This window comes from Gobio gobio (assembly GCF_949357685.1).
Source record: "Gobio gobio genome assembly, chromosome: 7".
Classification (NCBI taxonomy): Eukaryota; Metazoa; Chordata; class Actinopteri; order Cypriniformes; family Gobionidae; genus Gobio; species Gobio gobio.
In genome coordinates this window covers 33,456,866-33,471,035 of record NC_137103.1, presented here as the reverse complement: position 1 = coordinate 33,471,035, position 14,170 = coordinate 33,456,866, and the positions used below count along the sequence as shown (strand labels likewise).

The 14,170-nt window shown below is 37.1% G+C and overlaps 1 protein-coding gene across 2 annotated transcripts in view; it reads left to right on the top strand.

The window, feature by feature from the left end:
• The window catches only part of acvr2aa (activin A receptor type 2Aa), a 61,823-nt gene that overhangs the window by 38,533 nt on the left and 9,120 nt on the right, over positions 1–14,170 (top strand). For both annotated transcript variants that reach the window (XM_079820841.1, XM_079820840.1), the window contains exon 4: positions 4,450–4,604. In XM_079820841.1, the coding sequence (XP_079676967.1) occupies positions 4,450–4,604 (155 nt within the window). The remainder of the gene's footprint in view (positions 1–4,449; positions 4,605–14,170) is intronic.

Below are 14,170 nucleotides of genomic sequence, written 5' to 3'. Positions count from 1 at the left end.
GATTCACATTATAATCAATCGGTACCAAATTTTGTACCTGAGACCGCATCTGGTGATATAGACTAGTGTCTGTGAATATTAAACCGCAAAAAGACTATTTAAATACGAATCCTGCGTGTTTCTGTGCGATTGAATGCCGTAGAAGCGCGGTTTACCACACAGATGTGACAAAAACAATAGTGACTGTCATTTAGTTATAGTTGCTATTGGTAACAATTGGAAAACTTTGTGTGTCTATGTTGTTGTGTAAGATTCAGATTAGATCAGATCTGGCGAGTTGGTGTTTGTGAGAATTGCATCAGTCTAATTAACTTCACATTGTCAAATGAACAATAGCTAGGATACACATTAACAACAGTTTTTTGTTGTAAAGAAAAAAGAAAAGCAACATTCATGTTACAAAAATAGTACTTGGTACTGTTTAGCATCACATTGGAACACAAATTGGTGCTGAATACAACTTGAAAAGTTGTTTTATTAAAATCATTGGAAATACATTAAATAAATAGCAGTACTTCAATTTTTTTAGAGTTTGAGCCTGTGTAGGTCTTCATCCACTGCAGTAAATCCTCAAAATACATGAAGTGAAATGAGCATGGCTTCTGAACAACCATTTTTTGAGCGATTCTGTAATTTGGCAATTCAGTGCTGCTTTCATCCATCCATCCATCCATCCAAAAATGATGATCGTCTAGCATATCATATTGAAGACATCAGAGCTTTCGTTGCACCAGTTTGCTTTGCTGTCTTTGGGCTTTTAACAGCATAACGTGCTCTCGCAGCCCCAGAGATGACGTGTCTTTTAGATTACAGAGGCTGATCTGGTTGCTTTATCTCTTCTGAGTAAACACTGACATCAACATCCTCTTAACTAAATGAGGGATGGAGGCATGTCAGCGAGCCACTGCTCTCAGCTCCCTGCAGGAGGGCTGTTGTACGTTTCAGCAATCGTGATTTATCATCTGCCCGCGGCCGCTTTAAAAGATGCCCGATTTAGTTGTGTACAGTGCTGGTTGGGCTCCGCCTGATGAGTTTTGACACTACAACTGTCTGTATCAGTGCAAATGTGGTGGGTAGAGCCTTTAGTACTTCAGTAGCAGAGGAGGTGGGTTGGGGGGGGTCTCACTCGTGCTTATGTAATGGGTCTATTTCCAGCACTGACTCACTCCATATGGAATGATCTTGATATGAAATACAAAAACCCACAGGGACGCAGAGAGTTGCACAAAGCACACTGGAGTTTCTCAGAACTCTCTTTCTGCAAGCATAGAGCTGTGTGCTTTTCATGACCTTGTGACTGGGTACTTTTTTGCCCTGCGGCTGCATGTGGCCATTCTGCCCGTTGAGTGGGGGAAGGGTGAAGTAGGGTCGGATGAGAGTGGGTTTGTTGGGGGTGGATGTGTATTTTCCTCTGCTTGTGGATTAATCCAAAGTCCTTAACCCACTTCCAAGTCCATAGCTGGCACGAGAGGGAAGAAATGGCATCACGAATGGGATCTCTGCTGGACCAACGCTAATACGGGTTCAGCCGAAGTTCGACCGGGTGGGTTGCGCACATGGTCCCGCAGTCAACCCAGGTGAATGGGAAATGCTCTGCCATAACACAAGAGTGAGGGATCACTGCATCTCTGGCAAACAGCCACGGCCCAGTCCAATCTCTGGCACTAGATGCAGTGAAACCAAAGGCCACCGCGTGCTCTAAGTATACACACCATTCTCCCTCAAGCACACACTCTTGCAGTTCTGTTGAACCACTCTTAACGGGAATGTGCATTTGCATAGACGCATTTGCATTGGAATAAAACTGTTTGCAAAAGGCAGGATCTGTCAACAGCCTTTAGGGAATCAAACCAACCTTGAATTTCAAGGCTAGCATGTAAGAATTGTAATTAGCGAGTTCAAAAGGTGTGTAAGATAAGTATGCAGTGAGAGATTCTCAGCACACACCATGTATCTCGCTAATGCGACGTATAGAAGGTGTATGCTAGACTTCACATCCGTCTTATGTTCATGTGCTTTACCTCTTGAGGGAATTGGGAGCAAACTCTCATCTTAGGTTCTGCTTAGTAATGCTGATATCATCCCTTTTCACATTCATATCTTCTATTAAACCAATAATAATAACGTGTGAGTTTCAGCTGTTTCCAAAGAGCATATATGTATTAAAAAGGAGGGAAATACTGATATTTCTTTATATTTATTTTATTTACTTATTTAATTAATTGTATTATTCATTTGTATTTATTTATTTTATTTTAGCCCTTTCAGATGGAGCAGTTTACTAAATTTAAAAACCGCTAATTTGACTGAAAATGTAAAAAAATAATAAAAGCTTAAAATGTGGACTCCTAAATGCATTTAGGAGATCCTTTTCCTATTTGCTTTTTTATTTACAGACAAATTAGAAATGTTCACTTTCATAATTTATGAAATATGATTATAATGATCATAATTGGTATGTGTAAAAATATAATGACCTATATCACATCAGTATATTGTAACAGTCTTAACTAGTACAACAAGCATATTGGACCCACTTTATATTTGGTGGCCTTAACTACAGTGTACTAACATTTTAATTAATAATTTGATACAATGCACTAATTGTGTACATACATGTTTTTACATTGTACTTACATTTTTGAAACTACCAACATGTAATTACATCTGTTAATAAGTTCTGTAGTTACATTTGTAATTACACTGTTGACACTTCCCTTACACCTAACCCTACCCTTAAACTTACTCATACCACCACACCTGTCCCTAACTTTACCCGTATCCTACCTCAATATCAGTAAAAGTGTTTTGCAATACAATATAAGTACATTGTACATATTTTTTGATGTAAGTATATAGTTGTTTAGACCACCTAATATAAAGTAGGGCCAGCATATTTCTTTCTCATAAGTATTTGTGGTAACACTTTATTTTACAGTGTCATGTACACGTTACATATAGTTACTATAGTAATAACTAATTTATTCATGTATCTAAATGTATCTAACCCTAAACCAAATGTAATCCTAACACTATATTAAGTATATGTGGTTAATTAATATTACTTCGTACTTCAATGTATAATTACACTGTAACAAGGTCACCCTAACCGTTTAACTGATTTCTCAACTGTACGGTAGATCTTACTTTGAGTGTGAACAAATTCAGTCAAAAGGAGATGAGGAAAAAATCTTCTACCGCTCTATTGCTCCACCCCCCTGTTTGTTTTTTTGCCATAATTTTCCAAAAGTATGCGTGACCGTACAGTTGATATGTCTGTAAAAGGTTAAAATAAATTGTAACCCTATTTGTATAAATAAATTGTAATAAAGTGTAACATTTGGAGACCTTTACACAAGCACATTGAATCAAACACAGGGGTCTTGAGAATTTTTAATGTTTCATATTTTTCCTTATATTTTCCTTATATATTTTTTTGTACGTTTGTGTTTTATTGTTAAGTCATAATGGCTAAAATGTCTGCTGTGTGTGTGAATAGTCATTTCCTAGTTAGTAATATTTTGGTCACAGATACACTAATGTTCAAAAGTTTGGGGTCAGTAAGTTTTGGAAAAAAAAAATTATGTATTTATTTATTTTAGAAATTAATATTTTTTTCAGCAAGGACAAGGATTAAATTGATCAAAGGTGACAGTAAAAACTTTTGAACCTCTTGACTTATTTACTGAAAAATTATAGTTGGTATCATGGTCATCCATAAAAATATTAATCAGCCCAACTATTTTCAACATTAATAATAATAAGAAATCTTTCTTGAGCACCAAATCAGCATATTAGAATGATTTCTGAAGGATCATGTGACACTGAAGACTGGAGTAATGATGCTGAAAAGTCAGCTTTGCCATCACAGAAATAAATTATATTTTAAAAAATATTTATATTTAAATATACATTTTAAATTGTAATAATGTTTCACAACTTGTCTGGCTATCACCAGACCAAGCTCAATTTAAGTTTGAACATTGGTCTGGGGAGTCTGCTGTATTTTCTACTGCACGCGTGAGCATAAACGCGCATAAATTAAATGACTCTGTAAGCAATTGGATAGTCCTTCAACCAATCAGACCACAAGAGGCGTGATCAACGGGCAACGACCCATCGCTTCTCTATCCGTCATTGTGATAATCCCTCCAATAGCGGGCCAGGTGGATAAGCCAGTCTGTGATTGGTTCCCGTAAAAGTGTAACAGAAGAATTAGAAGTGAATATACGGGTTTCCAGACTGAGTTGCCGGGCGAAATCAAATCGCTGGCAGATCACAACATTACTGTTTTACTGTATTTTGATCAAATAAATGAAGCCTTGATGGGCATAAGAGACGTTTTTTAAAATATTACCGACCTCAAACTTTTGAACAGTAGAGTACATTGTGCACCTAATAAAAAGTATTGATTGGTACTGATCTCTCTCGTTCTTTTTATCTCCCCAGCAACATCCAACCCCTTCACCCAGAAGCCACCACTGTTCAGCACCCTCCTGTACTCCATTGTGCCCATCATGGGCATCGCTGCCATTGTCCTGCTCTCTTTCTGGATGTATCGCCATCACAAGCTGGCATATCCACCTGTTCTGGTGCCTACCCAGGTAACTTGATACCTTTCGTATATATTATGCATGTATTTTGATTCAATTTGAGTAAAATGGGAATAAAAGTCTAATTTCTATGAGGTTTTTAGTGTGTATGTGTGTGAAACGCTAATGTAAATGTATCGCATGCAACAAAATGTTGTAAAATCCATCTGCTCTTATCAGTGTAGCTCTTGAATTTCGGTGTATCCGGACTTCTTCATGTCACTAGAAACTGTGCTGTTGGGAGCTGTTATTTCCCTTGGGCAAAACCTCCTGTTGACGGGAATAACAGTGAATTCAGGGATCTAATGTGCTCAATGTCACACTCAGTCAAGCTCAAACACACTGTCAGCTGAAATCAAATGAGATCTGTCAGGACACTGTTGTGTTTTGATGCCCTCTTCTCCCACAATAAACACGAGATAACAAAACTGACATAACACAAGACACGAGCAATCAAGTGACCTTTACCCCCTGTGTGTGACTAGTGTTAAGAATCTACTTCTGAACTACACAATAGATCTTTGGAGATTCAGCCAGTGAAGTGAAAATCTGAACTACTGGGCCATTGGGGGGTAAAAATCCTTACTGTTGAGCTTTGCAGGACATCTTTGGCAGCTCAGAATAAATGCATTTACAAGCGCGTGTGCTGGGATGATATATGGGACGATGTGGTAGCACAAAGGGTTACCTTTGTGTCAGGTGAGCATTTGGAATTCCCCGATTGAGTTTCAGTGTTATGTAGGGCAGATCTGACGGATAAACCATCCCCACAGCACTGCTGATATCACATATCATAATCAGCCCAAACTTGTTTTTGATATGTTGGAAGCTTTATTAGTTCTTAATGCAGCAGCAGTCAATAGTCTTCTGGGACTATTACAACACTTAGTCAATATAAAACTGTGTTTGCAACATCCGTAACGGTATATTCTTACCGTAACCTTTCTGTGACTACATAAATTGTAGGAATTTTATTCTTAATTGGATTGTGAAAAGCAGTCTCTATATGATAGGTGGCCGGGAACGTGTCTGAAAATAAGGCTTGGTGATGTCGAAGGAAATTCGTTTTGGAGGTGGAGAAAGTTTTTTTTCGTATTTATTTATTTACACTTCCGTTCAAAGGTTTATGAGGTCAGTAAGATTTTGTTTTTGTTTTTTTTTAAGAAAGGACACATTTAAGGTGTAGTATGTAATATTGACAGCTTGTTGTTGAAATGGGTACTGCAGTCCAAATTCAAAATATTGAGTGAGCACAATTGACAATGGAAGGCAAGGAGAATACTCCTGTTCATAGAGATTTTAAGATGGAGGCTCTTTAGGTCGGGTAGAATCTACGATCTCTGACCCAGTTTTTTTTTTTTTTTGCTGGCTTCCATGATTGCAATACGCTGTGTTTTGTGCCAACTGGCAACCCGGGGTGTCGTGTTTCCTAAATCTCTACAAGATATTATGTTATTTTTATGCTTTAGTAGAGTAAAAAAATTACATACAACCCCTTTAAACATTTGACATGCTTACAAATTATTTCTAATTAAAATTAATGCTGTTCTTTTAAAACTTTCTATTCATCAAACGAAACCTGAAAATATTGAGCATATACTTTACCATCACAGGAATAAATTGCATTTTAAAATACGTTAAAATAGATAACAGGTATTTTATATTTATTTCAAAATATTTCCATTTTAACTGAATGTTTGATTAAACAAATGCAGCCTTTGTAAGCAAATAAATCTTACCCCGCAATTTTGAATGGTAGTATATTAATTTACTTTTTGTTTTGATCGATCATTTCCTCCAGAATTTTGTCTCTCAAGCTTAGAAGCTCTTCTGCCTTGATTTTGTAACGTGGTAACGAGAGGTGTGACATTTCGCAAGATGCCACAAAGAAATCAGCTTGTTTTGAATTGCTTAGAAATGTTATTTCTTTAAAAATCTGTTTCAGTGAATTAGACATTTGAGTGCAGAAAAAGGCTTTATAGTTCTCTTTCTTCTTCAATGGCGAAACCATTACCTTCCAAGAGCTTGCTCAATGTCTGTTAATAAATATTGCTTTTTTTGTTTTGCTTTATCCTGCCTTTCAGAAGAGCTAATATTGCTGCATTATATTCCTGATATAACCTCCCTTTCTAGTAGGGATACTCCTCAGGATTTTTGCAGCCGATACCGACTACTGATTTCTGGTCATCATGATCACAATACTGATCTCAATCCAGATCATTCAAGCTTTATATAAGTGATGTGATGTTGACTATCACTGTTAACTTTTTTTAAGATAAAGTAATACCACAGATGTTGCCTTGGTTATATTATTTATAGTAATGTTGTAAATGTTGTGTCAATTGAAAATCAAATAAATAAGCAAAGAAAATATTCATTTTACAATGAAAATTTTAATAGGCCTTAAAAATAAGAGCTTACACAAAACACTACCCATATTAGGATACCAAGGACCTGTCTCTATTAATGAGTAATCAATAAACCATTAATTCAACTAACACACTTAAAAATGCTGATTCATACGTGAATGAACAAAGGTGCGTGTGTGTGCGCGTGCTTGTGTGTGTGTGTGTGTGTGTGTGTGTGTGTGTGTGTGTGTGTGTGTGTGTGTGTGTGTGTGTGTGTGTGTGTGTGTGTGTGTGTGTGTGAGAGCTGCCTGAGCTCCACCTCAGACACAGAGAGCAGATGACAGAGGCAGCGAATCAGGTTCGTTGTATTAAATCCTTTAGCCACTGTTCCTCCACATGATTTTTCTTTACAACATGACAGTTGACTGCGGCACTAAAGTTTGATGTCATCACGTGTTTTATGTCATCAAATTGGAATCGGTTTGTGAAATCGCCAAAATTTAGTGACTACTGGTCGAGTCAAAGAATGTGATTGTCGACCGAAACCAATCTGCGGCCAATTGATCGAAGCATTCCTACTTTCTAGCATTTTATACTAAGCTTTGAATTTAACTTTCACAATTTTTATTGTGTAACCAAAGCTAAATACAAGTAATGCAAGATTTGCCTGACTTTATCACTATTTGTTCGGTATTTTTGTTTGGTTAAAGACTCTCTTGTCTCCCTGTTACTTGGTCAGTTAGTTCATTTACTCACTGATATTATCTCTATAACTACACTGCTACTCCGAAATGCACTGTAAATCCCATTTAAATGGGTCCATCTTTAAATGTGTATGGAAGCCTGTTGGTGGTTGGGCATTTTATCAACATAAATAAGAATCATTTTATGATGCCCTTAGCAGTTGTCATCAACATCGTTTTGAATAGCTCTGACTGAAACGTTCCTCCATCAATTCTCAGGCCATTTTAAAGCATGTAGTTAAAAATAATGTGAAATATTTGGCCCCCAGCCTCCACTTTAGAGTCTCATACCATTTAAAAGGCAGAGAGACGCTTCTTGATTATTTAACAGTTTTCTTTCAAGGGCCCAAGACCCAACATGCCCCTCAGGAGAGAGCACAGTGTGCTTTAACCGCATTAAGTGCTTAGCTTCACGGCGAGGAAGGGAATTCTTTGTTTCAGGAAAGAACGGCCATTCAGGCAACTGCACGCATTTTGCAGTGTTTAAGGCCATGAGGTCAGCTCCTGCATTCATCTGCAACTCATTGCCTTGTTCCATTTCTTTATATTGAGGTTTTAGCTCTTATGCATTCACATGCTCAGTTCAACAAACTTATTTTGGTGTTGTTTATGGCAGTAAATAATATTTTACATGTGCCACTTCTGTCTTCATCTAAATCACCATTTTTATATCTTTTGTGTTTTCTTTTTTGAGATTCTAAAATGTTCCTAGTTTTCCGTTTTATTTAGTGAATTCTCTCACTATCTTGTGGAAGTCTGGCAGTTGCTGTAACATGCAGATTTGGCCTCAGGTTAGAGCATCAACCGTTGAGTGGTGTCCTTGGGGCAGAAGGTTCATTCTTTCCAGTTATATTCACTTGCATAGTTAAAATTGCACACAAGCCAGAAATTCACCCACATAAGGCAAGATTTTTAATCAGAATATCTACTTAAGGCCCACGCCTGCACCCATATATTCCTTTTTCATCTTAAAGATGAAACATGCTTTTTGCAGCACAAGCTACACCAAAAAGAATTCCAAAAATACAAAATCCCCAAATCATTGGTTGGACAAACAGATTGTCCCATCCCAAACATAAGACATTGGTTCAGTCAGTGTTGCTATGTTGGTTTGTTTTCGGGCAAGTCAACTTCTGAATGGCTTACTTTTAAGACCCCGCTATACTTTTTGTTGTTCGCTTGGAGGTAAAACGAAGTTTGAAATGCGTGACCAGCGATATAATGTTAGCGAACATCCGACGACGCCCAAACTGTTGAGAGTGGCGTTTAGATGAATATGTAAATGTGCTGCACGCTTTCCTCTCTCAATAACAAAATAAACACACAACAAAATTGAGAAAACAGCAAGCATTTTAATAAAGCATAAGAAAAGCATCTGATCAACATGGATATGTTTGCACAAGCTCTGCAATTCGGCACTCTAGTAAAGTCATGTTACGTTTATTTATATAACGCCTTATACAACAGATGGCTTAAAATCAAGAAGCGTTACCGTATTACACATGAAAAACAGTGTCAGTTTCTCGTTTCATCGGAAGTACAACTTAATTTTCTACTATAAAGCAGCTCTCCAGTGTCTTCATGTTTTCACTCGCGGATGTCTGACATTGACAGACTGAACAGGAGAAATTAACCAGAAAATATTTCATTGTGAAAGAAGGCAGAGCCTCTGTGCACACCCACCTATTACGTAATCGCCATACACCAATGGTAGTACAAAGGTGTTTACCAGCCGAATGACACCTAATTTTTTATGCATTTTACACTATAATAGAATCCTGTTCCTGTCTTTTGGCTTGACATAAATCTTCGATATTTTGGACTGACAAAATTGGGTTAACCTGTATATGTGTTAACCTGATATGTGTTTGTTGGACAGCAAGTAAAAGTTCCTACTGAAAGTGAAAGGGATTTACTCGTTCTTCCAGAAACCATGAAATTCCCTATCTCGTCTTTCCATCTCATATACGTTAAACTAAAACTAACGCTTGATTTCCTCTTTCCTTCCTCAACTAGCACGCCTTTCATATAATGATAGAGGTAAGAGAAGCCTGATTCATTCATCTTTTTTTTCAAGATTATGTTGGAACCTCATTTTAAACCTTTTTTTCATTGCTATCAAAAGCACCCCTTTGTTTTCGTTAGCACATTTTCCTATAATATCCCACTGGTTTTATTTTGCGTTTATCCCTGCACATTGCCTCATCAATCTGTGATGTTCTGAATTTCAGTGCACGGATAACAAAAACGAAATCCCCTCTGATTCAGGGGATTCAGGCAGAGATCCCTTGATTTAGGTGCATGGTAAAACGGCAATACTGAGATTGATAAATGCACGTCTCCAAGCATGCAGTAAATGTATGCAAAGATGAATGTTATGAATGTGGGAATGTGGGAACAGCTTAAAGTGCTTTTATTGTACTTAACATATGAAACATTTGCAGTCATATTGAAAGATTCATAGCAAACTGGCATATTGCATCAGTGTCACTCCTTGGACATTCTCCATTTCAGCACACAAAATGCACATGAAAAATCAGTGGTTTGATCAGTTTAATGGATGTGAAGCTGTGGGTCTGTCCAGCACTCATTTGCCAATCTGTGTGGTATTTTTTTGCCAGAGAGGCAAAACTCTTAAAAACTGGAATGAACTAAGATTATTCCCTAGTGAGTCTTGAGCTTTATTTACATTTGCATGAATGTGCTTCATGACAGATGTTCGTCCATGAGCTAAATAAATCTGCAACAGCAAAATATTTAAAATGCCCTGCTAGTTTTAGGGGTCATGTTATATAAAACTGGATTTTTTTTCTTCCCATCCCAGCAAGAAATGCAGTCCTATAGTTATATTTATAGATTGTATTGATTATATTATGTTTTTTCAGCAATCATTTACCATATCACCCTAACAGCAAAACGTTCTGTTTTATTCCTGGGGCCAGAAAAAAAAAAGTTTAAAATGGTCAGGAAAAACTGAATTATGATATTATTAGGATATTTAACTTTTGATCCAGGAAACCTTGATTAACATTATAAGTGGACCTCAGGGGGGAAATAAAATGCTGCAAAAGTGTAAGATATTGCCCTTTTAAAACCTTTTTTAGTCGCCTTGTGTTCCCAGATGGTTCTTGAACAGTAATGTTGGGCAGTCCAAGAACAAGTAAAGGAAATCAAGTGGTCATTCTGTGATTCTGGATCCAAAGATTGTTGCTCAATTTGCTGGAGAGATTTAGTTCATCCTGAAGGTTTATTACAAAACATCACATTGATGCTTTTATCCATCCTTGTGTCAATACTTATAAGATGCACTCTGTTCAGTTCTGTGAGGATTTAGCTTTGCATTACATTGTATATATGCTGCCTAAGCAAACCACTGTGTATTGCTTTGGTCTAAATGTGTCTTCTAAATGAACAACTGTATGTAAATAATTCACAAGAGATCAAAAGCCCCCAAATACACTTGCGTTCTTAAAAAAGTATTGTCTTGGTAAACAGTCATGGACCTTATGGATGGCTTTTTGGTATAGAATTTTTCATACAGAAATTTACAGTAGACTTAATAACAATCCTTAAAGCCTTGAGTGCAATAAAACCATTATTTGCATCAGATTAGTTTGATCCATGAAAAACTATTCAGACATGCATCATCAAAAGTGTAGCAATCAAAACATTCAAGCTAATACATCTGAATTGAATGTGATGTACCACAAAATAATGAAAGCAAGCGTTTCTGTGACCTGTCCTTGTGGGCTGAATGCAAAAACAAACTGAATGTGATCCGATTTTTACAGAATGTATGTGTATTAAATAGGGTTGGGGGAAAATTTGATTCTTAGATGCATCGCGATGTGGATGTGGACGATTCTGAATCGATTCACAAATGTCAAAAAATCGATTTTCTAAATGTTGATAACGTAATGTTGACTGAACGCAAAAGGCGCAACTCTGAAGCGTGGGAAGCATTTTGGCTTCTATGAAGTTGAAGGGGAAAATTACCTGGACAAGAGCCACACTATATGCAAGTTGTGTCAAACTAAACTAAAATATTTTCGAAACATGAGAAACCATATTACATGTTTCCAACGCACGGTTGTACCGTTAACGTTAGTTGCTGCCAACCAGAGGGCCACAAACTCTATCGCAAATTTTATGGTAAAGGATTTGCGTCCGTATTCTCTGCAGATGTTAATTTAGTGTTCAGATGTTCATTTCATAAAAGATTTTTTGATTGTGGTATACAGCAAAAAAATTGTCTGAGCTAGACTCTATTATTTATTTGTGTATAAGAACAGATGTATGTTACTAGTTATTCAGAATATGCTGAAGTCCATAAGCATTACTTTTGTATGAGAGCTGCTGGTACAGAATTCTATATTTTCGTTTAAAAGCTGTGATTTTGGTACAGCAACATTTTTATTTTATTCTTTTGTCTGAAGGATTATATTGCTCATTCCACATAACAGGAGGGTGTTGGTTATTACTTTATGTTAGTGATTCAGAATATGCTAAAGTCTGTAATAATTAACTACAAGTATGCTGCTACAGACACTTTTCCTGTTGGTTCTTTGCAATGTTGGGACATATTCTGGCAAATGTAACCTTTCTTTTGACTTGTAAAAAAAACACTTGTAAAACACTTCCATTTGTTCTTTTAATAAAAGATATTGGAAGTAAATTCATTATGGGTCATTACAAATATTTTGCTTTAAAATTACCAAGAGAGAAAAAAGAAAATCTGTATAGAGAAAAAGATGCATCGATAATCGTTTTATCATCGCATTGGAGCCCTCTGAATCGTAATTGAATCTTGAGGTGCCTAGAGATTCCCACCCCTAGTATTAAATAAGAAAGCAAATGAGAACGAAATACTGTATATCTGAAAATGTATTGCTTTTATTATCTTTTTAAAACCGGTTATACAAATTATAAGTTGAGAAATTAAAATCAAGGACATCTGTGGTCACAATATGACACTAAATACATTTATGAATGCTTCACACGTACAACAAATGTTCCTTGGACTTTTTCCACTGGTCTCTTTATTTTCAGACATTGAACAACACAAACAACTCCAGTAACCTGCTCACTGAAATACTATATCTGCCACAGGCATCTGGGTAGATGGATAGCCCTCTTAAATTACCTGTGTTGTTCTTTCTTTTATTCTATTTTGGAAAAGGAATGCTTTAAAAATGTCAGCCTTTGCCTCCATCCACGGCTGCTGCCCCAGGGGCAAACACTTCCCTTAAGACCTATTGTCATCATTTTTATGAGTGGTGTCTATTTAGTGACTGACGTTTGGGCAAATGGAAAAGTAAACATGACCCTGACCTGTGTGGGTGTAGGTGTGTGAGGTCAAGGTGAGGGTTGTTTTCTTTACATCCCCCCTGAGGAGCTCAGTCCCTCCCGTACCTCCATCCTCCCTCATTACGTGTCGGGTCTCTCGGTTTGTGTAACAGCAAAGCATTGCCATCTCAGAAGTATTCGCTTTCTCGCCTGCGTCCTAACCGTTTCGTGTTTTTCTTCTCTGTATGATGGATGTTCTGTTCTTTAACCTCGTCTCCTCCCACCCACAGTCATGCAATGTACTTTTCTTCGGCATTTGTTTCCTTGAGGACTTGGAAAAAAAGTTAGTTAACAACCCAGATCCATATGCTAAGAAGTCTCGGTTCAGAACAATCGGTGCCTTCTCCCCCCCCCATGTTCAGTTGGTGGGAATGTAGGCCACATAAAAAAACATGCCTGTTCTCGGTTTGTCCTACTTTTGCCTGAACTCCAAACCACAATTCAGCAGGTGCTCTGTGGACAGCATTTCTTCATCATACCTACTTATTGAGCATTTGTTTCTAATGGAGGCCAAATTAAGCTGTTTTTCCCTATTCGAGCACTTAAGACTAACAATGGGAAGTAGGTTGTTCAAGAGTTTTTAAAGTGAAACTCACAAGACCTGTAAAGAATGTACCTGGGTCATTTTTATTCCCAGAATTTAAAAAAAAATAATACAAAATTATATTTTCTTAAAGAAAACGGAGGCTGTATGTTTGCATTGCAACATTAAGTTAAGCAGTAATCAATGCTGAAAAAAAAAACCACGTTTATGTATACACCTTATTCAGTTAAATTATATTTATATTATTTAATCAGTTATATATTTTTATATTTATATTCTGGGGGAACAAATTCAGCGTGAAATTTGTAGATTCAGATTTGTTTTGCGTTGAGAATTAGGTGAGCAGTATGCCAGGCTCAGCCAGCACAGCGGCAGGGTTTGGATTTGTGCCGACAGGATACCATCTATATAGCTTTCCGACACTGATTCACTTGAATAACTGGGATTAGCTTATTTGATAAGCGGGAAACAGCCTATTGTGTTTTGCTGACAAAGGGTAATTGGTCAGAAAAGGTCATGTCGGCTGTAGACAGGATTTGAGGGCACACTCATGCATTTAGATGAACTTCTAAATGGTCTCTGCTTACATAAGGCATG